Source organism: Eufriesea mexicana, unplaced genomic scaffold (assembly GCF_001483705.2).
Source record: "Eufriesea mexicana isolate 0111107269 unplaced genomic scaffold, ASM148370v2 scaffold571, whole genome shotgun sequence".
NCBI lineage: Eukaryota > Metazoa > Arthropoda > Insecta > Hymenoptera > Apidae > Eufriesea > Eufriesea mexicana.
Genome location: NW_016908756.1, coordinates 938880 through 966519, shown reverse-complemented (window position 1 = coordinate 966519; position 27640 = coordinate 938880). Strand labels below are relative to the sequence as shown.

The 27640-nt window shown below is 42.3% G+C and overlaps 2 protein-coding genes across 5 annotated transcripts in view; one reads left to right on the top strand and one right to left on the bottom strand.

The window, feature by feature from the left end:
* Positions 1-251: 251 nt before the first annotated feature.
* On the bottom strand, positions 252-17270 carry LOC108546075 (uncharacterized). 2 transcript variants are annotated; one of them, XM_017897998.1, is made up of 3 exons: positions 17199-17270; positions 5569-6155; positions 252-744 (listed from the first exon to the last, which is right to left on the bottom strand). In XM_017897998.1, exons 2-3 carry the CDS (start codon positions 6017-6019, stop codon positions 644-646), a joined length of 552 nt encoding a protein of 183 aa, XP_017753487.1. In that variant the 5' UTR covers positions 6020-6155; positions 17199-17270; the 3' UTR covers positions 252-643. The 2 variants fall into 2 exon arrangements, with proteins under 2 accessions (XP_017753487.1, XP_017753486.1); XM_017897997.1 differs by lacking the exon at positions 17199-17270 and adding an exon at positions 9132-9738.
* Positions 17271-17856: 586 nt separating this feature from the next.
* Positions 17857-27640, top strand: part of LOC108546073 (uncharacterized) — a 12480-nt gene continuing 2696 nt past the window's right edge. Inside the window, exon 1 of one of the 3 annotated variants that reach the window (XM_017897993.1) lies at positions 17857-17926. In XM_017897993.1, the coding sequence (XP_017753482.1) occupies positions 17881-17926 (46 nt within the window). In that variant the 5' untranslated portion in view covers positions 17857-17880. Of the gene's footprint in view, positions 17927-22722; positions 23617-27640 lie in introns of those variants that run through there. The other 2 variants (XM_017897995.1, XM_017897994.1) reach the window with 2 other exon arrangements.

Below are 27640 nucleotides of genomic sequence, written 5' to 3'. Positions count from 1 at the left end.
TCACACTTTAAATAATCTCTGTTACTCTCTTTTCCATTACTCCTAAATTTCCACACTATAATCGACAATTTTATCTCGCAAAATTTTGTCGCGAGTAACGAAATAATAATCATACCTAGCATAGTGATAAATAAAATTTATACATAAACGTCGGAACGTCGAGAACAATGGAGGACAAAATGAAAGAACTTCGACTGGAGTAATATACAAAAGTTTTATACAAATATTGCAAGATTATGTACAGAGTTTCTTATGTCTTAGCTAATACCGCTTAATTCCACATAATTCCAGCGTATAAAATTACAAATCACGTCGTGATTAATAAAAAGACGCTGTACACGTGTCTCTTAACATCGGGGAAGGAAGAGGAAAGAGGAGAAAGAAACTGCGAGACTCGCTACGTCACTGTCCGAAATACGAGCAAACGCGTACTTGGAAGTATGGAAAGATCAAAGTACGCGACAAAACGTGCACAACTCACGAGACTCGAATTCCAGCCGTTCTGTCGCAGACAATCATGCTCTAATTGCACCTGCGATTGCGTCAGCGGGAGGAATTACACGCTTACTCTAGATTCAGTCTAGATCGAGAACGAAGAAAACCTGTTATGCCACGGTTCGCCACGACATCCCTGGGTCCTTGGTTAACCGCGCCAAAGATGCTTGTTCATGATGAACCGCACCAGCAGTGACAGCACCATAAGGAAGACGATCACGGCCGCACCGACCAAGATGGCGCCATACTCTGCAAAAGACCAACCGTAACTCTTACGAACAAACCGATACGAATCCAATCCAAATCCCTGTCAAGCAGCAGTGTCAAAAGCTTAAAAGCATCAGCGAGGATGGGGAGAAATCTGGAAAGAAATTTACACTTCGAATGGTGGAGCGTTTTCCTTATTTCTATTTTCAATCCCGGGTAAAAGTGACGTTTGTATGCCGGTGAACAAGGCCGGCGTGACCTTTCGTGGGGCCAGGTTCAAAAATTTTCACCCTGGAGAGAATATACATTTAAACCCGATATGGTACAGTATGGTACCACTGTTCTTTAAAAAGTTAATTAAAATCGGTGTTTTTTAATCAGGTGATTTCCTTAACGTCTAATATCTTCCACACCCGTGTTACAGTAGTATCAACCTATGACGTCAACGTTTAACCCATTTGCATCGAAGCGCGAAATATTCCGCCAGCCACGACTGTCGTTTATCACCGAGCGCGGAATATTCCGCGAGCTACGACTGTCGCTTATCACCGAGCGCGGAATAATCCGCGAGCTGACTTTTTCCATTACCAGTTGCTGAATATTCTTCGTATGCCACAGATCACGTTTGATCCCTTTTGTGAGCATTCCGTCTACATCGGTTCATTATATTCTTAACAAGTTTTACTTTTGTTGTGAAAATCCTTTTAACTGCCATTATGAGTCGGTGCTGATACGCGCGCGGTGATACGCGCTAGTCGTCAGTTGAACGCCAGTGATGCCTGAACACGGTAACTTAAGTAGAGCCATGATGCAAATGGGTTAACGTCAACGTTTAGAACACGCTGCAACGAAATGTTTCGATGCAAAGATGGCAGAGAAAATCTCTCAGTCAGTGTACAACAAGCTGTACCATATCCAATTAACCCGTAATCGATTAACGGATTATGCGATTGTATTTTCTATAATCATGCATCCGGATATTCAATTTACTATACAGGGGGTCTTGCAAAAGGTCTGATGAATTTTCGTGGATCGCGGGGCCTTTGAAAACGCGGGGCCTTTTAAAACGTGGGGCCTTTAAAAACGTGGCGCCTTTCAAAACGTGGGGTCTTTAAAAATGCGGGGCCTTTCAAAACCCGGAACCGGGTTCTCCGCTGAACCTGCCTCGCGCCGGCCCTGCCGATGAGTTTGGAAAACAAATTTAATTCCAGGTCGGGACAGGTAGGCAACGACGAGGCGAAACGAGCGTGCTTTTTGGGGGGAAAAAATATGGAAAAAGGAGAGAGGCAAGGAAATGGAGGCGATGTTGTGGTACAAAGCCAAACGCGTGCATTTCGCTGGCGTTACATTCAGCGATTAGGATAAAAAAAAATTGTAATGAATCTTCAGCGGGTCGAATTATGCGCGGTGGAAAGCGAGCACCGTTAAAGATCTCGTTACCCGCGACATGCGTGCTCCAAACGATGGAAAATTTCGCGGAAAAGCGACGTGCCCCCACCCCCCTGGCCCCTGCCACTTTGCATTCAAACGAATTTATTCGCCGGGTCGAGGCGAGACAATTCCAAGTGCGAAAGCCTGAATCGCGAATCGCGGGACAAATAAGGCTGCAATTTTTCAATGCAATTAAAAATAATTATCGTACTCGTAAATCGCGCATTCGCCGGCGTCGCTGTTACTTTGTAAACGAAACCTCGCGCGTTATTGAACGCGTTATTAAACGGAAAATTTAACACCCAACTCGCTGCAACCGGTCAGAAGACCATCACGTTGGAATAAAAGGAGGGGTGAAAGAGAAAATACGAAAGGGAAGTTCATAAAACGCGCGTTAAAAGAAAAATGGAGGAGTCGCGTGATCAAAGCGACAACGTTGAATGCTAAATTTTTAATCGACGATTTAAAAATGGTTATTCAGGGTGAGGTCGGTGTTGAAGAATGTAGCTGAATATAATAAAGCGTCGTGGAAAATTGCTTGGTCGGGGAGGAGGAACAATGGCGACGGGGATCGGTATAGTTTTAACGCGGGTCCTGATTATACCGGTTCGGTTTTAAGATCGGCGAACGGGTGCAAGGAATGCCTGCCAGAGTTGGTTTAGCATCGAATGGAAACGTAAAAGACGAAGGAAATGCGTGGGGAGAGTTTCCCGAGCGATTGACCTGTGAAGAGCAGCTGCGAGCGAACAGTGAACCCACAGAGGCTTTGTTTCGATACCTGCACCCTATTTGGGAATCAGGATCGCGTGGTTCCGCGAATTCTCCTACCCCTGGCAAAGGAATTTTTTGATCAAACACTACAGCGCGAAATTATTTGCAATTATTTATAATTACGACTTTTCACGCAGAAAAGAAAAATAATTAAAATTTTCGTTTATTATTGAAGAAAAAATAAAGAAAGAATATTATCGAATTTTAATAAAATTTGAAAGTGAACCTACAGAGGCTTTATTTTAATACCTGCACCCTATTTAGGAATCAGTATCACGAGGTTTGACGAATTCTTCCACCCCTGGCAAGCAAATTTTCACTAAACACAATAGCGCGAAATTATTTGCAATTATTGTAACTTTTCACTTGTCACGTGCTGTGAAATATAAACACGAAGCGGAAAAGAAAAATAATTAAAATTTTCGTCTATTATTGAAGAAAAAATAAAGAAAGAATGAGTGTTATCGAGTTCGAGCAGGGGTAGTATAATAATAATAATTTTACAATTTTATAATAATAATTTTTTGCCAGGGGTAATATAATAATAATAATTTTATAATTTTATAATAATAATTTTTAACCAAGGGTAGTATAATAATAATAATTTTACAATTTTATGACAATCATTTTTTGCCAGGAGTAGTATAAAAATAATAATTTTATAATTTTATAATAATTTTTAACCTAGGGTAGTATAATAATAATAATTTCATAATTTTACAATAATCATTTTCTGCCAGGAATAGTATAATAATAAAATTGAAAATATCTATATTTGTTCGCAATCCACTCACAGCGAATGGTTATTATAGGTGTGTAATCTTACTCGCGGAATTTTATAATAATAAGGAAATCTTGAATGGAGTGCCGGAAATAAAGACATCGATTTAAAATTCGCGAGACATTCATGCTCCACTCCCAATCGATTGTCATTCACGCTTAATCATAGCCTGATGAATATTTATATCCACTATTCTCTCACTGTCGGAAACTTCTGCAATAACATACCTTCGTGCAAATTCAAAAATTAAAACATTCGCCAAAATTTTCCAAGCTCCTCAGGTAACTTCCACTCGGAATCACGTCGTCATTCACACGCAGTTATCGCTATATTATTCTGTATCCTTTTAACATTCGCAAAATCTCAAAGTCCAAATCTCAAATTCAAGTTCACTTAACACGTCGACACACAGAGCACATAAAAAAATATTGACACGCTATATTACAAGAAAATTCACTTATCCAACGCATGTAAAGCTTCACCTTTTCCCTCGTGTTTCTGCAATGCAATTCTGCATTGGAATATTTTTTGTAAAAATAATAAAGGTGCAGCAATTTTATTCAAATCCGAATTTCCTGATCGAGATGAGATAACGAGTTGTTCGTTAATATTAGTGCACAGGAAGAAGGGAGAAAAATCAGGGCAATAAGAAATTCCGGCCCCCTCCCCCCAAATATTCCACAACCTGTTAAGGAAATCAGTAAATTCCCTAGGCTCATGCAATATTTTTTAAAACAATAAAAAGACAGCAATTTCATTCGAATCGGAATATTTTGATTCAGAAAATGGCTTATTCATTTATACAAGTTCAAAGGAAGAAGAGAGAAAAACTGGGAAAAAATGGGAATAAGGAATTCATCCACAAGTTCAATCATTCATTCATCAGTTCACCTCGAACTCCCCCAAAAAGAAAAATTCCACAACCTGCCAAGAAAGCCAGTAAATTCTCCATCCTCGTGCAATATTTTTTGCAATAACAAAGACACAACAATTTCATTCAAATCAGAATTTTCTAATGGACAAAATGGCTTATTCATTTATACGAATGCGAAGGAAAAAGAGAGAAAAACCATGGGAATGAGGAATTCATCCACAGGTTCAATCATTTACCCATCGTACATTCACCTCGAATCCCCCTCCCCCGCCCCCCAAATTCCACAACCTGCTAAGGAAGCCAATAAATTGTTCCATTAGCATGCAATATTTTTAACAATAATAAAAGCAACAATTGCATTCGAATAAAAATTTTCTGATCAAAATATGATAATGGAGTGTTCATTGATACGAGTGCAGATGAAGAAGAGAAACCATGGGAATAAGGGAATAAGGTGATCATCCACAGGTTCAATTATTCACCCATCGTACGTTCGCCTCGAATTTTTTACAATAATAAAAGCAGCAATTGCATTCGAATAAAAATTTTCTGATCAAAATATGATAATGGAGTGTTCATTGATACGAGTGCAGATGAAGAAGAGAAACCATGGGAATAAGGGAATAAGGTGTTCATCCACAGGTTCAATTATTCACCCAGCGTACGTTCGCCTCGAATTTTTTACAATAATAAAAGCAGCAATTGCATTCGAATAAAAATTTTCTGATCAAAATATGATAATGGAGTGTTCATTGATACGAGTGCAGATGAAGAAGAGAAACCATGGGAATAAGGGAATAAGGTGTTCATCCACAGGTTCAATTATTCACCAATCGTACGTTCACCTCGAATTGCCTCCGAAAAAAAAATTCCACAACCTGTCAAGGAAGCCAGTAAATTCCCCAAGCCCATGATCCATAGCATTGGCCATTCTCGAAAGACGCTACGCTGACTCACGGTTACGCCTCTCATGGCCCACGGAGTCTCTTAGAAGCTTACTGGTACTTACTGCGTGTCCTTCCATGGCTGTCCTTGCTCACGGAGATGTTATCCCTGAACGGCAGGCCTTCGTGCGAGAACAGAGATCTGCGGGAGCCGAACATGAACAGCCGGCAGGGCATTAAAGGCATCGGGATGGAGTGTTGGCCGTCCGTTCTCTCGTGATGGAAACCTGAGCCAGGCGTCGGGCCAGTTTGGAACCGGGCCAACGGAGTCGCGTCAGCTCTGTAGGACGGCGGGTTGCACGTGGAATACCGATTTCCCGAAAAGTCGAACGGCCAACCGACGTGATTCGGCGGCACCACGGCACTGTAAGGCGGAGGGTCGTCGTCGTTCCCTTCGACCTCGTGGACCACCATCGGCGACAGCGCCGTGGATCCATCGGACGGAGTTGCGGGAGTGGCTGACCCGTGGACGGACTCTGATGGCTCCTCTTGGAGCAACCTCGACGAGGGCAACATGCTTCCACGGATTCTCGAGAAGCAATCTCGCTGACTTGATCTCGAGGATCTTCCCTTGTCCAAGTCAGGGAGATCGATGGCTCATGCTTCAAAATGGCCGAGCGATTTTCAGCTTCTCTTTTGGATCATTGGCAATCTGCAAGAAGAAATTATGCTATTAGTACACGGAGTATTCAAAGCTCATAAATCGAATTTTATATTTCGAATGTGCAGAAAGAGAAACTTTTTAACTTCACTTCGGGTCACTGGCTATCCACATGATAGCAAGAAATGATAGATAATTTATTTATTTGTTTATTTATTCATTAATCTGCTAACTGGGTATAACGAAACATTACGTCATGGAAATTTGCCCTAATATTTATGAACGCATTAAGTTTTATGTAGTTCTTATCTATTAAATCCTAGTAATCCATATGGTTTACATTTTCGCAGTATGGAGATGTGTGTCAGTGCGCAGTGGTCATCTACTAGTATAGGGCGTTCTTTTGTAAAGAAACAAATTTTGTAAAGAAAAAGCAAGTCCATAACTGTCCTCCTAGATGCTACCGGGATGAGATTCAATTTGTGCAACATAGGTCCATAATCATGGTCAGTGAAATGCATCAGGGTACCCGACCTATGAGCTGCAAATCTCACGAAGCTATGTTGCACTCCCTTCATAAGCTTTATATTGTTAATGCGAGGAAACCATATAATAGATGCATATTCGGGGTTAGATCTAACGAGGATGATGTACAGCAGCCTGAGACAATAAATATTGCTGAAATCAGAGGCAAGCCTTTCAACGAAACAAAGTATCTTATGAGCAATATTAACAAGATAATACATGTCCTGAGGAAAATCGAGACAAGATGAAAATTGAGATGACAATTGAGGAATGAGGGTGGATGGATGAAATTAAAATTGCTGAAGACAGTGCTTCGTGGATCGAGCAAACACAATCTCACGAACGAAGGAAAGAGTACAGTTAGTCTGCCTAACTGGGAATTTATCATTCGCCGAGTCTAACTGATTCTTATTCTACTCGCTCACTCCACACAACGACACTACCCTCGTATACAACGTCAGTTACCGTTCATCACGGCGGAATGTGTAATAATCTAACTTGGATTTTCTGAATGACTAGTTTCACACTCAACTCGCCAGATTCCTCCGCTCCTGAGCTGTCCAACGACACGTTAGAGACCCTCTAATGTATTACTTTGCTATGAGAACACCGATGCGTCACCGTGCAACATCCTTCCCATGCCGCGAGTTCATCGTTGCTCACCTAGGACCGGGATCGATCAGTCAGTCGATAGTGTCAGGACAACGCTAATAAATACGCGAGTCTTCCTGCTGCTCTGATTCCAGCGTGATTCACCAACGCGTAAATGCCGATCGAACAGTCGACAGTCCTTGAAATTAGCTGCTGCTTTCCTCTCGTTCGGGTATGGGATCAGAAAAAACGACCTCAGTTTCGAGATGCGTTGTTTACGTGGTGCGAAGCTGCGGAATTAGGTGTGACGTCGGTTCGTGGAACCTCGAGACGTCACGACAAGACTGAACGGAACTTCGCCTCGAGAGGAGATCAGAGTCTAATCTATGGCGACTTGGAAGAAAGGAAAGGAGTTTTCACGGTCAGTCGGGACGGGTTGCAGATGTAACGAGACGTTTATATTCCGGAAAGAGCTATTCGGAGATCTCACGCGGCCCCTTCATCCTTACGTAACTCCTCTCTACGAGTCGACTACGCAGGCTTCAATGTCAAGGACAGTTGAACAAACCCGAAAGTAGGAGGATAGGAAACGTTTCTGGAAGCGACTACTTTCCTCTTCGAAGGACAGGCGGTCGTTGGATGACTCAGCGGCGTTCCCGAATGGGTTTCGATTGCTTTTAATGGAGGACGCCTGGGTGTACTGTTAATATGAAACAGACGTGACAAAAGTGAAAGTAATTTTATCGATTCTTACGACACAGAGTGCAACAATGTTGATGATGGTCCACTAAAAAATAAACCCTGGTATATTACAGGATCCTATATTACAGCACGCTTGCCTCTGCTGTGGTTGCACAGGTCACTCCGGTTGACTCCATCTTTGACGCTTTCGAGACTCGCACTGCAAACGTGGTAATTACGTCAGCCCCCCTTTTAACTCGGGTTCGACAATTAACACTGATCCTATTTGTACATCACGCGATGAGACTCATTCGCAGACTTGACAGACACAAGCTTGGCATCGGAAAATCCTGAACTGGACGTCACGATTTTATCAGACAAGAATCACAGGACCCTAACTTCTACATAGACCAGACCTAGTCATCATTGATGCCAAACTTACCGAATACTCAATTCTGTGCACGCAAATTTCTTTTCGAGTCTAACACTGGAGATATGGTAGGACAAATTACGTCAGTCCGTGTTTTAACTTAAGTTCGACAATTAACACTGATCCTATTCGCACGTGAGTGCTGCATCACGCGACGAGACTACAATTGGCATCGAAAAATCCTAAACTGGACGCCACAATTTTATCAGGCAAGAATCACAGGACCCTAACTTCTACATAGACCAGGCCTAGTCATCATTGATGCCAAACTGATAGGTACGTTCAATTCCATAGACGCAAATTTCTTTTAGAGACTCACATTGTAGACCTGGTAGGACAAATTACGTCAGCCCTGCTTTTAACTTAGGTTCTACAATTAACACTGATCCTATTCGCACATGAGTGCTGCATCACGCGACGAGACTACAATTGGCATCGAAAAATCCTAAACTGGACGTCACAATTTTATCAGACAAGAATCACAGGACCCTAACTTCTACATAGACCAAGCCTAGTCATGATTGATGCCAAACTGATAGGTACGTTCAATTCCATAGACGCAAATTTCTTTTAGAGACTCACATTGTAGACCTGGTAGGACAAATTACGTCAGCCCTGCTTTTAACTTAGGTTCTACAATTAACACTGATCCTATTCGCACATGAGTGCTGCATCACGCGACGAGACTACAATTGGCATCGAAAAATCCTAAACTGGACGCCACAATTTTATCAGACAAGAATCACAGGACCCTAACTTCTACATAGACCAAGCCTAGTCATGATTGATGCCAAACTTACCGGAATATTCAATTCTGTGCACGCAAATTTCTCCAGAATTCTCATTCCACACACGTACACGGGCACTCTTGAATGAGCAGCGATCCTAATCGAAAGTACAGCTTTCTCTAATTAATAAAAGAACCGGCGACCAGCACCCTCGCGTCAGAGAAACGCTTGGCTATCCCTAAGTCCCAAGCTTGGCCTACGTGTGCACTAGTCCCGGGCAAGAGGCGCGCAGCATCCGTGTCAAACTCGCGAGCAGTGTCTATGCACGGGAAACGAAGTAACCACTCGTCTATCCGCACATGTTGCAACGTGGAAGCATAGTCGTAAACGCGATCAACAGGTAGTAGCAAGAGCGCGACACGGGGAACTGGAAGTTGTCGAACGAAAGAAGCGTGGATGAGCCGTTAGACTTGGGCGTGACACGTTGCTTGGTCCCTTAATCACCGAGCACTGAGGCGACTTGGAGCGTGCGAACACCTTTCCCGCTCGCGGCATTTCTCCATGCCGGCAATCGGCCGTAGACTAGGCGATACTCCTCGTTCGTGACCCGAGTCGCGACCACAGCCACCGTTCGCGTCACTTGTAAACAGCCAATAGTCACGAAGACACGCGATCGTCCGGCGACTACAACCGAGTGGCGGCTGTTTGCAGACAGACCACCGGGGCCCGATCGTCAGCTCTCTGCCACGGCCAATCGCGCGGCCATCGGTGCCCACCTCCGATCCTGAGGGAATGTCGAGGACGCCGGGCGAGCAAGGTCGTAGGCGCGTTGCCTTTCGACGCAGATTTCAGGCAACTGGAGGACGAAGCACCGATCCTCCGCTTCTTTCGTATCTGTTTCTTATCTTTTCCTTTTTCTTCTCTCTTTTTCCCAAACGCGCGTCGTCGTAGAGCAAAGAACGTTCGCTGATTGGATTCGTTGAGTGACCGTGAGTGGCTTTTGGACAGCGCGACAGACTCCGCTGCTGTGACCGGTTTTCTTCCCTCCTTTTGTATCCGTTTCTTTTATTTCACCTTTTTTTTCTGCTTTTTCACGAAGCGTACGTCGTGGTAACGTTAAGGGTATTCGCTGATTGAATTCGGGGAGTGATCGCGAGTGGCTGTTGCACTGTGCGGCTGGGGGGCTAGAGACGTGGAAAAATTCCATTATTTTTGTTCTCAATGAGAATGGAAGCTTAAATTCTTCCTCTTCTTTGGTTTTGGATCGTATTAGGTATAATGGTCCGATTTGTGCTTAGATTATGTCATTTTACAACGGGAAAACTGATTTTTGATCATTTCGTGCTGCCAGAGAGTAATCGTGAATGGCTGTTGCACTGTGCATGATGGACTGGGGGTAAGAGACGTCTAAAAATTCCATTATTTTTGTTCTCAATGAGAATGGAAGTTTAAATTCTTCCTCTTCTTTGGTTTTGGATCGTATTAGGTATAATAGTCCGATTTGTGCTTAGATTATGTCATTTTACAACGGGAAAACTGATTTTTGATCATTTCGTGCTGCCAGAGAGTAATCGTGAATGGCTGTTGCACTGTGCATGATGGACTGGGGGTAAGAGACGTCTAAAAATTCCATTATTTTTGTTCTCAATGAGAATGGAAGTTTAAATTCTTCCTCTTCTTTGGTTTTGGATCGTATTAGGTTTAATGGTCCGATTTGTGCTTAGATTATGTCATTTTATAATGGAAAAACTGATTTTTGATCATTTCGTGTTGCCATGTTTGACCGGAAATTTTTGCAATTTGTGACGATGATGATAGAAGTATTAAAAATAGTAAGTCACACGTATGGAACAGTTTGATCCTTCATTTATTTTTAGCTATTTTAATATCCCGAATTATATCTCAATTTGGACTAATAGGGGAAGCTTAATGTTATGAAATATTAAAAATAGTGCGTGACATGTATGAAACAGATTGATCTTTTACTTATTTTTAGCTATTTTAATACCACGAATTATATCTCAATTTGGTCTCATAGGGGATGGTTAGTATTATGTAATAACACTGACAAATTGACAACATTCGAAAAATCGGTGTAACTTCAAAGAAGTGTATCTCGGTAGAAGAACATCGTATGATCATAAATGGAATTCAATATCATAAAAGAAAATTAGTGCTATACTAGGAAAAACTTACTGAATATGCAAAAATCGATATTTTTTAATTTCCCTCTTTAAACCGAACATGATTCGCGATTTTTGCAAATACCTAAAAGAAACGCGAAAAAAATTTTTCATTGATAAAAAAAAAATTCGTTCGTCTATTTTAAATCAAATTTAAAAGAGAAATATTCTTCCATATAATTAAGGAAAAAATATGTATATGAGTACACCTTCAAGATAAAAGTACAACGTCCACAAATCACGGAGTATAGCATAATTTCGTCGGTTAGTGTAACGAGAAAAACGATTTCGAAAGATTCGCGAATTTTTGGCATCAGCGAGGTATGACACACAGATTTCCGCTGAATGATTCGCAGAAATATACTGCAAGGGTGACTCGTTTTCATTTTGAACCATCACTGAGTATCTCGAATGCTTCCCAATACTTCCACGAAGCGGAGAAACATATCTGTCTGCCAATTCGGAGAAAGCGAACGTGTGTTCGCTTAGGTATGCAAATTTTTCTCAATTCGCGTGGGTTTTTGTCGGTGAATGCTGATGTTAGTCGAATTGCACTGTTTTCGCTGTGGCAGCAGTTAGCAAACCTCGAATTATGTAACTGCGCCGATACGTCAACGTGATCGAACATACTCGGACACGTATCAATTTACCGATGCTGCATGAAAATGGATCGAGGACAGTGGTTAATTTGACACGTGTACGAATTGACAGATGAAAAACGTGATGCCTGGTATAATGCGATCATTTACACGTGTACCTTGACAGTCCAAGAACAGACTGTCATAGGAAGAATTCTGTCTACGCTTTCTTCGACCTTCTTGACAGTACAGTGGCTCACAAAAATATTCCAACACTATAGAAAGTGTAATTTTGACAGCTTATACGATCATTAACACTTTGTTGAGCTTTGTTGACAATTTTACACAGAAATCATGCCATGTCATCAACTATTATTTTGTAATCCAATCTTCAAAATTATTTTTACATGCAATATTCTATATCGCTCTGGGTTTCATAAATTGAAATAGATAATGCAAATTCAATGACGAGTTAACTCGTCACCGGTGAACAACGTTTAAGCAGGAACAGACGAGTTAACTCGTCACCGGTCAACAATGTGTTAATTACAAAATGAAGGTTCTTTTCCATGGACGATTTATCGTGCTTCGTAAGTACGTGCTACTTATTGAATAAACTGTACGAAATCACGAGCGTATACTCTTACACGTCACGAAGGTATTGGAACATTTAATAAACGTGAAAAATTGCTGAAATAGCAGTGTTATTATAAGAGAGATTTAGCAACACGTTCTGATTATTTGATCGTATTAAAAATTATATATTAAAACTATATATTAAAATTTTATCCCCATTTTAACCAAATTAATCCTTCTTTTATCCCCATTCGAAGATTTCATTCCTCCCCATAAGAACAATAAAGCGAATTAAAATGACTATAGCAATCCAATAGTTTAACCAAATTAATCCTTCTTTTATCCCCATTCGAAGATTTCATTCCTCCCCATAAGAACAATAATGCGAATTAAAATGACTATAGCAATCCAATAGGTTCTGATCCCTTCATTTATGCAAAAATATTAGCTCACCACGATATTATTCGAAACTGTCGATACAATTGAAAATTTTAATCAAAAACCTATACAAATTGGAATATCTGGGAATTGGAAAATTGGAACGTTTAAAAATTTAAATTTCCTATGCTTCCAAATATTTTCCCAAATTAATAACGCATGTTTGACAGTGTTTTGACACTTTCATGGACTACTATAACCCTCTGTGTATTTTAGATCGAGATTCCTCGATTACTCATTCAATTAACATACCGAGTCAAAGGAACCCAAATTTAACCCCCAAAAAATCGTCCCACGTCTCATAAATAACTAGGAGATTAGTATGATATAATTGTAAGATTAGTATAATTGTCAACTGCGTCATAAGGCAACCCCGAAAACGCCACTTACCCCAGGTCTCCTAACGAGGATTCGCGTTCACCCCGAGGCAATGGCGCAAGAATGGTATCTTCGTAGCTAGCTGTGAGCTTCATTCGCGATGCAACGAGGCGTTGCAGAAGTATCTCTACGCTTCGTCAACGCGGCGAGTACCAGCGAAACGCGTCGGATCGAACTCTGTTTCGCCCTCGGTGACGCGTGAACCAACAGCCTCGTTGTCATTCACCGTACGAGCATCGATTGAGAAACAGCGGAGATACGTCTGTCAGGTCGTTTTAATTTCCACTGCACTGAGGCCACATTTTCGTGCGGACTCGATCGTCGGTGCCGTGTCCGGCATACGCTCGCGCGAGCGTCGCGGCGCACGCACGCGAGTTACGTGTCCGGCATACTCCTCGATCGAGGCGATGGGAAAAGAGGGAAGAACAGACGCGTGATTAATCCACGCGAGAACACGCGTTGGCAAATCGACGCGAAAAGTCCGCGTGAGAACGGGAGAGAACACGTGCGGAAAATCGACGCCAGGAAACGCGAAAACGCGAGGAAAATCGACGCAACAGCGCGCGAAAACGGGAGAAAAATCGACGACAAGAAAAATGGGAACGAGAAAATGCGAAAAGTCGATGTGAAAATACGAGCAAAATCGATGCGAATACACGCGAGAATTCTTGAAAAATTGGTGCAAGAAAACGCGAAAAATCGATGCGAAAATACGTGAAAAAGCGAGAAAAATCGGTGACAATTTTCACGCGAAAGATTGTTGCAAAATCATATGGAAAATCGGTGCAAAAAGAACGCCATGACATACGAAAAATCGGCGTGAAAACACGCGTGAAAAATTGATGTGAAAACACCCGAAAAATCGACGCAAATACGCGCAAGAACTCCCGAAAAATTGGCACAAGAAAACGGGAAAAATCGGCGTGAAAACACGCGAAAAGTCGATGCGAAAATACGTGAAAAAGCGAGAAAAATCGGTGACAATTTTCACGCGAAAGATTGTCACAAAATCACACGGAAAATCGGTGCAAAAAGAACGCCAAAACATACGAAAAATCGGCGTGAAAACACGCGTGAAAAATCGATGTGAAAATACCCAAAAATCGATGCAAATACACGCAAGAATTCCTGAAAAATTGGCACAAGAAAACGGGAAAAATCGGCGTGAAAACACGCGAAAAATTGTAAAAAAATCACATGGAAAATCGGTGCAAAAAAACACGAAAACGTACGAAAAATCGGCGTGAAAAATCGAGGAGAAAACACCCGAAAAATTGGTGCGAATACACGCGAAAATTCCCGAAAAATTGGCACAAGAAAACGGGAAAAATCGACGCGAAAGCACGCGAAAAATCGATGCGAAGATACATAAAAGCATTAGAAAAATCGTCGCAAAATCGCACAGAAAATCGGTGCAAAAAATACGCGAAAACATACGAAAAATCGGCATGAAAACATACGAAAAATCAGCGTAAAAACACGTGTGAAAAATCATCAAGAAAACACGCGACAATACTCGAGAAATCGGTACGAGGAAAGGCGAAAACATGCGATAACGCGGACAAAGGATGGACGCAAAAGCATGCGCGAAAAATCGTCGCTGCGAATCGCGCAATTCGCGGAAATCGACCGAAGAACCAATATGGCGAAAAGGTCGAAGTTGAATGGCCATTCATTGGCCTAGCGATCGCACATGATCCCACCAGAAAACGGGACCCTGATTTTTCTCGAACTACGAAAAATTCGTCTATCATTTAGCATAATCATTCTACAGTGTGTTCCAAAAATACGCGAAAATTCAATTATCCCTTGAAGCATATGGCGTTCAACAATTGCGACATTTACACGTTGCGTAATTAAAAATATAGATAATTTTAATACTCTTATCCCTACTGTTTTTTCTATTTAATTAACATACAAGATGATTCATAAATATTAACTTGGACAAGAAACAATATCGGAATTTTAATACACTAACGGAGATAAAATAGAGAAAATATGTACATAATGTGGATACACATGTGAGACATCTTTAGAATATCGATTGTAAAGAATTGAAGGTCGAAAGATAAGATAGGTCAAAATAAACAGAGATGGTGTAAAAAACTGTAGATTATGTCTGATTTACTTGTCAGTGATAAGAGGTTTAAGTTCTCATTAGGCGAAGAGATAATGCGAAAAATATAAAAATCGTATTCGAAGAACAGAATGTACGTACACCATAAAATAAGTAAAAAATCTCAAATGTCAACGTGTCCTAAATACCTCGCTATTCGAGTTACACCTTAGACCTAAGCACACACCATTACGTACTCGACTACAATACTTTGCTTCGATCTTACTTAACGTTTGCAAGCAATATCCATCCCATTAGAATTTTACTCTTGGAACTATTTAAACTCCATTGTATATTCAATGCGAGTAAACAATGTGCACAGTCTTGCGAGGAAAGGATACAAAATCGATGTCCAATCCCTAGAATTTTATAGCAAATGTTTAATTTTTTATGCAAACATAGTAATTGCTTTTTTCAATTACGGTGAGTCGTAAAGTAATTGTACATAAGGCTCTTTTATTTATTTTATTACGATACGAAGATTCATCTGTTGAAGTAGTGTCACGTATTTCTGAAACATCTTGTATAGATCCTCGTGCACATTGGTATAAATAATGATAATGCAGTAGGATTGTGATTATCTATTCAACGAGTATTTAAAATTAGGTTGTTTGTCTAGCAGCCGACGATAAAAATTCTTTCGTCAGCCATTTTGAACAAACGAACTGATAAACGAGATAAACACAAATATTAGTGTTCTATATTGAGATGCGTTTGGCTCGTCTTATTTGCATACTCAATGCGTTATCTGCTTGCAGGAATTTGAACTGATGTATTGTCACGTGTGAATATAGAATAATCGAATTACTTTCTTGTTTCTTAACTTATTACTTTCCAAATTTGTAAATATTGTTTAGAAAATTAATTCATGGACGGAGGAGGGTAGTAACAAATTCTAAAAAAAATCGAATTATATATGGAAGATTGTAATATCAATTCCCAAAGATCATAATCTCAAATCTCAGCAAGCCTTCAAAATTCTTTGACACTAATTTATCATGGTAAAATGACAAAGAATGAGAAAACGTAAGAGATACGTTGAAAAATCGATTATACGCATATCGATAGGAAGAAAAATCGCGAAGCAGTTGTGAAAAGATAACATCGAACAAGGAATTTTTACCAAAAATTTACAAATTTACTATTTAGGTTATGCTAGATTTAGCATCAAAAAGTATTAAAAAATTTGGAACAGAGAATAAAACTTTTGGATCTTAACATCAATTCCCAAAGATCCAAACCACATCACTTACCTACCGCAATTAAATATCAAAAAATGAAAAAACGTAAGAAATTCGTTGAAAAATATATCGGACGAAAAATCGCGAAGTAAGCAATTTCAAAAAATTTTGAAAACGGTCATTTAAATCACAATATATATATATATAGTGTTAACAGACACTAAAAATTTTGGAAGAAAAAATAGAACTTTTGGATCGTAACATCAATTCCCAAAGATCCAAACTACATCACTTACCTACCGCAATTAAATATCACAAAATGAAAAAAACATAAGAAATTCATTAAAAAATGGATTGTACATGTGCCTACAATTATGAAAGTAGTCTAAGTCAACGACTTACAAAACAGTTAAGAATTGAATCGTTAGATTGAGTTTGCAGCTTTATCGCAATTAATTTTATAATTCATGGCGTATTTAAATGTCAAAGCTATCAATATTTCATAAGCAAATATAAGTGACTTAGACCACTTTCATAATCACAGGCACATATATATCAAACGAAAAATCACGAAATAATCGTTTGAAATAATTAAAAAAATTGTTCAAAACGTCCATTTAAAACAAACTATATCTAATAATAAAAGGCATTAAAAATTTTGAAAGAGAAGACAAAACTTTCAGACTTACCTTCACCCTCTCCTATGTCCACCCAGGTATCCTCTAACGACGCAAACTTGGTTCTCCGTACGACCGGAAGGGGTGTCCCGGAAGCTCTGTCCGTTTCCATATTTTCACACGGGTAACGGTCCCATCACGACGCCGGGCCCACGAAAACGCAGTGGATGGCGTAATACTATCGAAACAACTGGCGAACTCGGGTTGCACCGCCTTCGAGGCGATTTCTCGCCCGTACTGCGACCGGCTCGATCGCCTGCACGCTCGCGTTACGTGAGAGGAGAAGGGAAAACGCACTCGCGAGATCGTCGGTCATGAAGGTAGGTTACCGTTGGATCTACGACGCTTCCGCGTGTGGCCGTTCGCCCGCGATGCAAGCGGGTTACAAGCGCCGGAGATACATTTATCGCTGGTCCCGCTCCTCTGGTAGCGCTACCCACTCATTCGTGGCCGAGTCGCGGAAGCTGATGGAACTCGAGGAATCCGGCAACGCGTTCGAACCGGGTTACGCAAGGATTTTATGTAACGCGTTACAAAATGAAGCTGAGATCTTACGACTGGCCGGTTCTTGTTCGGTTGATCGTGTGATCGGTGAAAAACCGTTACGTGTCTTTCACCGTGTTGCTGCTGTATCGAGAGTGAACCAGCGGCTCCGGCCTGGGTAGAAAATTGCTCCTTCGTGTATCTTGCGGTTATGGAAATCGCTTCATGGAAAATACTCGCCCGACGTTCATGGTATCGTATGTCCCTTGTCTTCGTATTTGCTACTTTTACCGCGGAATTCCGCACGCGTTAGACTCGGATGGCTTGTAGAATCAGATACGACAAGATGGAGATCAGCGTGGTGATTTGACTCCATTCGCGAGCATGATCGCGATCGTTTTTCTATTTCCTCGTCGGTGCTATTCGCCAGGACTGTAAATGAACATGCTACTCGTCGTCCTAAATGCAAGCATAGCTACCAAGGCGGAAATGGAATCGCGTTACATTGCTCTCAGTAGCAAAGTCCAAAGTACCTGCCTTCGTAAGAACTGAGACATGCTACTTTCCACAACACGCGTTAATAAATTCAGATCGAATGTCGAGGCTATATAGGTTATAACAGCAATACACCTCTCGCACTTTACGTGTACCCACTATGTATCGATGTACAGCGAGCATTCGATATTTCCCAGATAGATAAAATTATATAAACTCGCTAGGGATACGAATTACGCGTCCTAATGCCCAACTTGCGCGAAGTATTCTCGCTCATCTCGTGAGATAAGACGAAGATGCAATCGCAGGCTGGTCACAGAGCCAGCAATTCCATCGGAGCGCAGCTAATCAAACCTATTCCACACCTAAATCACGTCTAGTCTAGCTGCAACGACCTACGCGTTTCCTTCGAGACTCAGGCAATTCGAGCCTGCCAGTTAGAGGTCTGGGGACCGCGATAACGTCGCCGGCGTGGCTGTGAGAGCGCTACGGTCGCAGTCGCCGGGGAAGTCCCGTTAGCTAGTACCGGAGGGAGCCGAGAGGGGCGCCTTTGTGCCGGTGGAAATCGTAAGATTGGTATCGCGTTCCTCCCTCTGATATTGCGTCTCACCGGTGGTGGCGACGTCGTCGTCTCCGTCGTTCTCGTCGTCGTCATTGTCGTCTTTTATTTCAAGGGAAATTAACGACGACCGGGCGAGTAATTGTCGGCTGTTAAGCCGCCGCGGAACGTAATTACGCGAGGACAAAGCGACGTAGCAGGAGTAAATACGGAAACGCGGCAGCGAGGAAAACGAATTTGTCACGGCGGTTTCGGGGGCGAGAGGGGGCGCGAGAGAGGGGTTCGAGAGCGTGGGTTCAACAGCGGCGAAACTTCTTCTTCTTCTTCAGCCGCTTTCATCGAACGATGCGAGTTTTCGAAGTTCCCCGGCCGGTCCTGTCGGTGATAGGCGTGCGATAACGAGCACAATGGACGTTGCATAATTTTAATTGGACGCTTTGTCCGGTCCCCGTCGCCTTTGCCCGCCGGTAACGGGATTACGTGTCAGGAATGATTTTAGCCGAACGCCCGTCGCATCCTCTACGCTCGGTTCGATTTTATAATGAGTTCGATCGTGGTCGGTCCCCCTTTTGTCCACGGCCAACGAGGAAATCTGGTGCATCCGAAGAATTTCATTAGAAGTCGAGAGTCGCTCGCTGGAACTTTGAGACACCTTCCTTTTTCACTTCCGCTTCCCGCTCCCCGTCCCCCGGCTGTTATTACTGTTAACCGTGCAGACGTCGCGAGGAAATTCCGATTTTTCGCAACCGCGAAAATGTGGAAAAATGAAACGTCCTCTGCTAAAGATTGGGAAGCATATCTCTCTCGATTCAACGAAGGAATTAAACGTGCAACGACTACAACCAGAAATTAACCCTTTGCACTAGAGAGGCGACTCTCGGTCGCCATTTAATCAGATTCTAAAGGTCGTTATTAATTAACACCTCGAATTTAAAATTATCCAACAACGCGTGGAATACGGAGGTAAAATAATTCTACGTCTTATTGTTAATTTGCACTTCTTATATACCGTTTCGAAAATATCGTCGACTTTATGGCAGGAAGTCCTCGAATTACTATGTTTCTGTGACGAAAAGATCGCCTAGTGCGGAGGGTTAAACTACCAACGACTTGGAAATATCGATTCGAATGTGAAACTTAAGGGAAATCAAAATACTGATCAATTTTTATTTTTGAAGCACGTGATTCTTTCCTATGTATTAACACTTAACCATCTGACAGTATATTAACGTGTTTTTCGACATTCGTGTGAATAAAAGCCAAATATAAACCTAAACTGTAAGGACAAGCAAGTAAATTGCTTTTTTATTGTAAATAAATATAATGAAATATTTATTTGCCCAAATTAGACCAGGAAATAATGGAAAGTTGTATATTTAAAATAATAGTAAATATGTGATTAATTTGTTATTGACACTGTACAGGAAAAGAAGTGTTACAGTGTTCATGTGTATTTTGTACTGTGTATCTTCATCAAGGAACTTGTTTCGAATCATATTGTAGTAAGAAACCTACTAAAATTTTCAAAAAACAAATTAGGTTAAGAACAAGTTTATATTTCGTATAATAATTAATGTATTAAAATAATTTATCTTTTAACAAATGCGATATGGTTTCCTCACATTTTACGAGAAATACATTTTTCTGGAAAATATACAAAATACACATAAGTTCCTCGACCGTACACTTAAATTTTCCTCCGAAAAAGACAAACGGTTAAGTGTTAATAATATTGACCATACAACGATGATTCTTATTCATTCTCTGTAAGTACAGTAAGTTCAATCGCATCGAGTACATTCGTCGCAACTCGACCCAAATTACGCGAGTAGATAAAATTTTTAAAACGAAATTTCACAATTAAAGGGTTAACGCGTTAACCCGATTAGATACCATAGTTCAAACCAATGTTTATCAATAATAACGTAATTTCTCTTACACGTTTTCTACAATCTTCTGTCTACAAAAAAAAAAGAAAAAAAAAGAAAACAGATACTACACTGATAGAACGCGTCTCGCTCAAGCGTTTAAAAGTTCCGCCTTAAGCACGTCCCAATAACACTCCTATTGAATACGCAGCGTTACGCGTAACGCCGTTCATTACGCAACAATAGCGGCTCGGAACTGCATCTTCCGCGCTTTCAAAGCGTAATTCAATTCGTAATGCAACGTCTGGCTTTCACCGCTGTCTGAAAGTACACGAAAAGATAATTCCTGCGCAAGACGGTATCTTAATGCCGCGAAACGCAGCCGTCAGATAATGCCTGTTATTAATTTGCAAAGACGGTAATGCGACTTCTGCGTTGAATAGGGTCGCGCGCGGCGCACGACTAAAGACGTTGCTTAATTAAATTAGCAGTTACAGCTAACGCGAACGTAAGAGTATCTCCCTTTTCCCCTTTCACTCGTCACAGAAGCGTTATCGAAACGTTGCGTCGCCCGATGTGCAAACTTCTCGCCGAAGACGACAGCTCGTAGTGTCAGCAAACGAGTTATATTTCTAACCTGTACGTATACATGTAAATACCTGTGTCGCCACGCCGTGCTCGGAAATACGGGCGATTTTTCATCGCGTGTAAAGGAATTAGCGCAACGTATCCTCAGCGGCTCTTCTCGTTTAGATTTCCGAATACATTAGAATAATCCAGCCAGAGAGCGGGTCTAGCGACACGAAATAACACACGGCCAACGACGAACGCGTGTAGCTCGATCCACGGTCGCAAAAGCATACCCGACAACAACCAGTTAACCTCTCACGTCACATGGCGACGAATCGAATTCCAGCCTGTATATACGCGTATCAACGTTAGCCACTGGGATCCACGAAAAGAGCCGTTAGCAACCGAAAGCAACGGTACATCGTTCCACGTGTCGAGAAACACTCCGTGCACACTGTTGTAATTAACCGGCTAGCAATTACGCCTTGTCCCGCGAATATGACGAAACGACTGCGGCGCATGGTACGTAGATGGCGCCACGAGCATCGCGGCGATCGCGCCATGCACTTATTTCGGGGGAATTAACGAGCGCGGGTTGGCAACGGGCTGAAGGGCGAAGGGCGGGAGGAGGGGGGCCGGGACGAGCGGTGGGGGCTCGTGCAATTTAATCGTCGTGAATTAAGCACCAGGGGACGTAATTACGCGTAGGACAAAGCACTGGCCCCGCGGACCGCGCGGCCAAGTAAATACGGAAATATAATGGTACAAATTTGTCGCGAGTGCACGGCGCTGCATCCGTTATCGGCGGCCATAGCGAGGGCCCGCTGCGCCGACTACAGGTGGGGCTCGCGAGTGCAATTTAAAAGTCCATTTGTTTCTGGATAACGTCAGGAAACGCCGACGCCACCGGTACACGCATTTCATCCGAAAAATATTGTACCTGAAAATGGTATACCAGGGTAATACGTAATGGTTACGTGCGGCTTCTGCGTGGACGATGAGTTAAAAATGGGCGGGCAGAGTGAGAAAGGGACGGGATAAATTTTCCGATAGTCACGTTGGCTCGCCAAGGATTTTTGGCGGTTCGAACAACACAGAGGAAATGGTAAGCGTATTTACATTTTGACATACCTTATGCAAAGGCTGCAGCTAACAATAAGTATTTCCATACTGGAAGGTTACGGAAGCACGCATGTGCTTGCCTGACGTAAATTCTTTCACGGCCGAGATCTACCAAGAAAAATTCCACGGAAAGTTTGCACGCCAGGTTACCAGAATCTTCCAGCAGTAAATGTAAATCTGGGAGACACGATTCACCTTGTCCTAATCGGGTCACTCGTTAATCTAAGGACGTCGATATATAACGACCATTTAAAACCGTGTCAAACTTTTATCCAGTATTTTATCGTGTCCGATAAGACGTGCAATTATTCATCCTGCTATTGAATAACTATAAAATAAATAACGTTCCTCGACGAATTATTTGCCAGCTTTTTTCACTAGCTAGAGAAATAGTAACCGCAATTGTCGCGACTATGAATTTAGTTTGTTGTATAAATTGTATCGCCGTTTCTATTATTTATAGCTATTCGGGAAAAGAATTTTGTAGGTTATATGTAACATGTGCTTTTGGAATCGCTCAGCCCCTGCATCCCTGCGCGACAGCGTCCGCCATTAAAATTAATTCCCCTTTAGATTATAGGTCACAGCATCGCGTGCTTGCGGTTTAACTCAGTCAATGATTAACTCAACGACGCATTCATTCCGCGATGAGAAGGAACGCCGACAGTGGCTCACGCATGCGCGTGTCCTTGAGTAATCGTGCCGACCAGCTCGTTTCTTGTGCGCGTTTTGTGCCGTTTACGCTATCACGACGGTTCGCGCGATTAATTCCACGCTCCTTTTCGCCATCCCGAAGTCCCGGAAGAGTTATTGATCGCCTGGATTATCATCGAGGTCGTTGACTCGCGTTGTCGCGCCTCCTACGCCTATGCGACGTTACGCGCCGCGTGACAGTGAATTGTAGGTGAACCATAACCGTCGCCGTGCGACTTTCGTTACGTACGATTTTCGATCGACCCATTGGCGACAGTCACCGATCGATTACGCCCACTGGCGGTGCGTCGCGCGTATTAAACGGCGTTTCCAACATTCACGGCCACGTTTGCGTAATGGCCGTTCGAGAAATCGCGTCGAAAACTCGGCCGAAATTTCGTACGCGCGATTCCAGTTATTCGGAACACGTCCCGTAAACAGTACCTCGTTTCGAAACGTTTCGATTCGCTCCCGATACGGCACGGTGAAGAACGACCGTTTGAAATTCCCGCCACAGCGTAGCGAGACTGCACAGCGAGATACCCGGAGCTGCGTGGTGGGGAGAATGGTAAAGGCCAGTACGAAACAAGCTTTATTTAACCAAGGACGAGAATGTTAGGATGGACGAAGAAACCAGGAGGTTAGTGACATAATTTCTTGCCGGTGTAGCAGCGTTACGTGTGCCTGTGTACGCGAGGAACGAGACACGGTGGCGCCGGTGTTAGGGCGAACGAGAATAAACGAGTGTCATAATTAAGAACGTTCCAGGGAAAAGCGCGCATTCGCAACGCTTCGGGGCCCTCGTCGCTTTATCGCCGCTCCGTGTGCCGTTTTGGAGTGGGGGTGCCGCGCATGCACGTGTGCGTCGTCACACGTACGCGTCTGTGTGCGCGCTCGCGTTTGCCATTTTGCTCGCGAGCCTCCAGAAGCCTGCTTCGCTGCCGGAAATTGGATGGCGTGAATTTAGTGCCGGCCCTTCGACAGCTTGACTGAGTACACTTTCCGTCGTGACGTGTTAGACGACGGGCCACGCGCTTGTATGAGGCAGCGCGTCGTATTTAGGTTATACGGGGTGTTCCACAAAGTAATCCGGCAACGGGAAACTCGTGGCGAAAGTAAGATGGCCATTAACGCTTTCGCGTTCAACCTCGTCTAATGAACACTCGAGTGCTCCCGTGGCGAGATTTGAACGCGCCGGTGCCACTGGTTAAATACTCGCAGCGTACGCTCCTGGCGCGCGCATGCGCGTGCCGCGTTGCTTTCACTCGCCGAGTGGCTGCAGAGAAGCGAGGAAGTTAAAGTCGTTAAAGAAGCGCTGTCGCGAATCAGTACGCGAAAAATTGCGGAGAAACGTGTTTGAGAAACTGTTCCACACGACTGTAGGGTAACGTGAGATCCTCGAGATGGTTTTATATACGCGTAAATATCGGATATAGCGTACGCGTGACCGCCGTTCGTGTCGTATTTAGCGTTTAGCGTTTAATCGAAGCGCGTGACCTCGTGGTGGAAACGATTGCGTCAGAATGTCGTTCTGGCCTTGAGAAATTCGCAAACAGACCCCGGTAAACCACAGCTTTTATAATTTCGCGGAGAAATATAAATCTTTGTTTACAGGAACGGCGGGAGAGATTGCATCTGCTTATTACTCTAATGACATTCAGCTGCCGCGATGTTTGTCGCGAGACGGTGTCAAGGGATCATATAAAGTCGTATCGTTTTGTCTATCTTGTATCTGCGACTTCGCGGTGTGCGCTATGTTTAATGTATGAATTAGCCGTAGCACACGGCGCATAGAATACAAACAGTCCTCGTTAAGAGAACGATCGAAAGATTTTTGCGACGCGCTTCGAGTCACGGATTAATACGCGTGATTATCTTCCGTTGTTGAACGACCGTCAGCTTTAAACGACCGAAACGTTTGTCGCGGAAGATGACATTGTATCGACAGCGTTCTGTTAAAGGTCTCGCGTTGAAATAATTTATCATCTCATTAAACACGAACGTAACGGACAAGCAAATAGCAAACAGCCCGCGCATTTGTAAACAGTTGTGACAAAACTCATTTTCGTTCGTGTAATATTAAATATGATCCGTTTAAAAATGGCGTCGATTCTGTTTTTCTCGCGATACGTGACGGAATGTTGGCACGCCAATTTCTCATGGTTCTCGAGGGTATAAAAACAATATTTAGGAAATAAATAAATAAAAATATCGAGTTTTGCTATTATTTTTTTTTCTTTTTTTTATTCCAACTGCATTGTGCAGTATTAATCATTTGATTTATATTTAAATAATTCCGTATTCAAAAAAATCGTAGAATATGCTATCATTTTGTCGCGTACTGCATTAAAACTGCTTTTATCCAGGGATTTCAGAATTCGTGACTGAAATATAAAATTATTAGCACGTTTTATAGTGGAATGTTGTAAAACTCTCTTATTTCCTTCAGCATGTTTTAATCTTACTTTATTATCGAAATGTAAACACTTCTGAGATGTTAAACTTCCTCACGTTTTATTTATAGCAGAACGTCGAGTATCCTGATGATAGTGATCGATCATACGAATACATGTATTCATATAAACTGATGAATTTGAAACGCGAAATACCTGGACTGGAAGATTGTCATGTTAGTAATGGACACAAATAAAAATAATTCAAGATGTATTACTGCGATCCTCAGTGACATCATTTTATCGATGTTTCATACGAATGATTGCACAAATCAAATTATGAATATACGTAATCTATACATGGCTGAAAATGCATTAGGTATTGCACTGCATCAGGAATACTGCAAGAAAAGGAACAAATAACTATGTCACGTGTCATATGTCTTTCATCCTGCATCTATTTCACACGAAAAACATTTAATTTCAAAGATTCCAGTTAATTCGTGACGTAACTAGAATTTTATTCTCCCCGACCAATTATTGGAACAAATATATTCCACAATTAATTTATATAATCGACGTTTTACTGTACCAAAACCTAAATACTGTCAACAAGGATCTAATTGGAACACAGTTTTCCATTCGAGACATTTAGCAACGGATTGGCACTTGTTCACTATCTAATAGCTAGAAGATTCCCGCGGAACAGCGCCACTAATTGGGCCCAATGACAAAACGTGACAGCACTGAAGCTGGTTATGGATACACATAATCCATACATGATTGAAAATGCATTAAGTATTGCACCGCATGCTATAAGAAAAAGAACAGACATTGCACAAATGTCTATGTCACGTGTCATCTATTTTATGAGACATGTATTCTTTCACACGAAAAACATTTAATTTCAAAGAATTTTCGATTTCCAGTTAATTCGTGACGTAACTAGAATTTTATCCTCCTTGACCAATTATTGGACGAAATTTATTCCCCAATTAATTTATATAATCGACGTTTTACTGTACCAAAACCTAAAAGGTGTCAACAAGTATCTAATTGAAACACAGTTTTCCATTCAAGACATTTAGCAACGGATTGGTACTTGTTCACTATCAATTCTCAAACAGGAAACAAAGACTATAGCTACAAGATTCCAGCCTCAGTGTCGCTAATTGGGCCCAATGACAAAACGTGACAGCACTGAAGCTGGTTATGGATACACATAATCCATACATGATTGAAAATGCATTAAGTAATGCACCGCATACTATAAGAAAAAGAACAGACATTGCACAAATGTCTATGTCACGTGTCATCTATTTTATGAGACATGTATTCTTTCACACGAAAAACATTTAATTTCAAAGAATTTTCGATTTCCAGTTAATTCGTGACGTAACTAGAATTTTATCCTCCTTGACCAATTATTGGACGAAATTTATTCCACAATTAATTTATATAATCGACGTTTTACTGTACCAAAACCTAAAAGGTGTCAACAAGGATCTAATTGGAACTCAGTTTTCCATTCGAGACATTTAGCAACGGATTGGCACTTGTTCACTATCTAATAGCTAGAAGATTCCCGCGGAACAGCGCCACTAATTGGGCCCAATGACAAAACGCGTCAGCACCGAAGCAGCCATCCAGGCCACGTGGACGTGGAAACGGAAGCTGCGGATAACCACTCGGACCGCGATCCGCAGCGATGATCGCGATTTCGAGTGCGCTTCCACGCGCGAATTTTCGCGGAGTCGCGAACAAAAACGGGGACCAACCGACCAGTCAGCCAGCCATGCTTTTTCCTTGCTCGCCGAAGCGAAGTTTGATTCGACCGCGATGACATCGTTGACACGACGTCGCACTAATCCTTTTTTCTCGTTTGCGGTGGGCGTCACACTTGGTGCACGTCGCGGAACCGACCCCCGAAAAAAGACAGGGAAGAAAGGGCCGGAAAAAGTTGGGAAAAAGCAAGAGCAAACGGGACGAAAAAATAGTGACTAACAGGAAAACGAGGAAAACGAGGGGGGATGGAAATGGGAAGGGAAAAAAGGGTAGCCAGGAAACAGAGCGCGTTGCGAAACGGCACAATGATCCTCGCGCGACTGTTCGAATGGTCCGCGACGAAGACGGTGCCACGGGGTCGACAATTCGAATTTGCACGCCGACCATCCGCGCATTTTTTTACAGAAACGCCGTCGCCCAGTTGGCGCCGAAACCATTGATTAAAGTCCGGCGCCGACCCATTTTTCCCCGGCTCTGCCTCTTTCC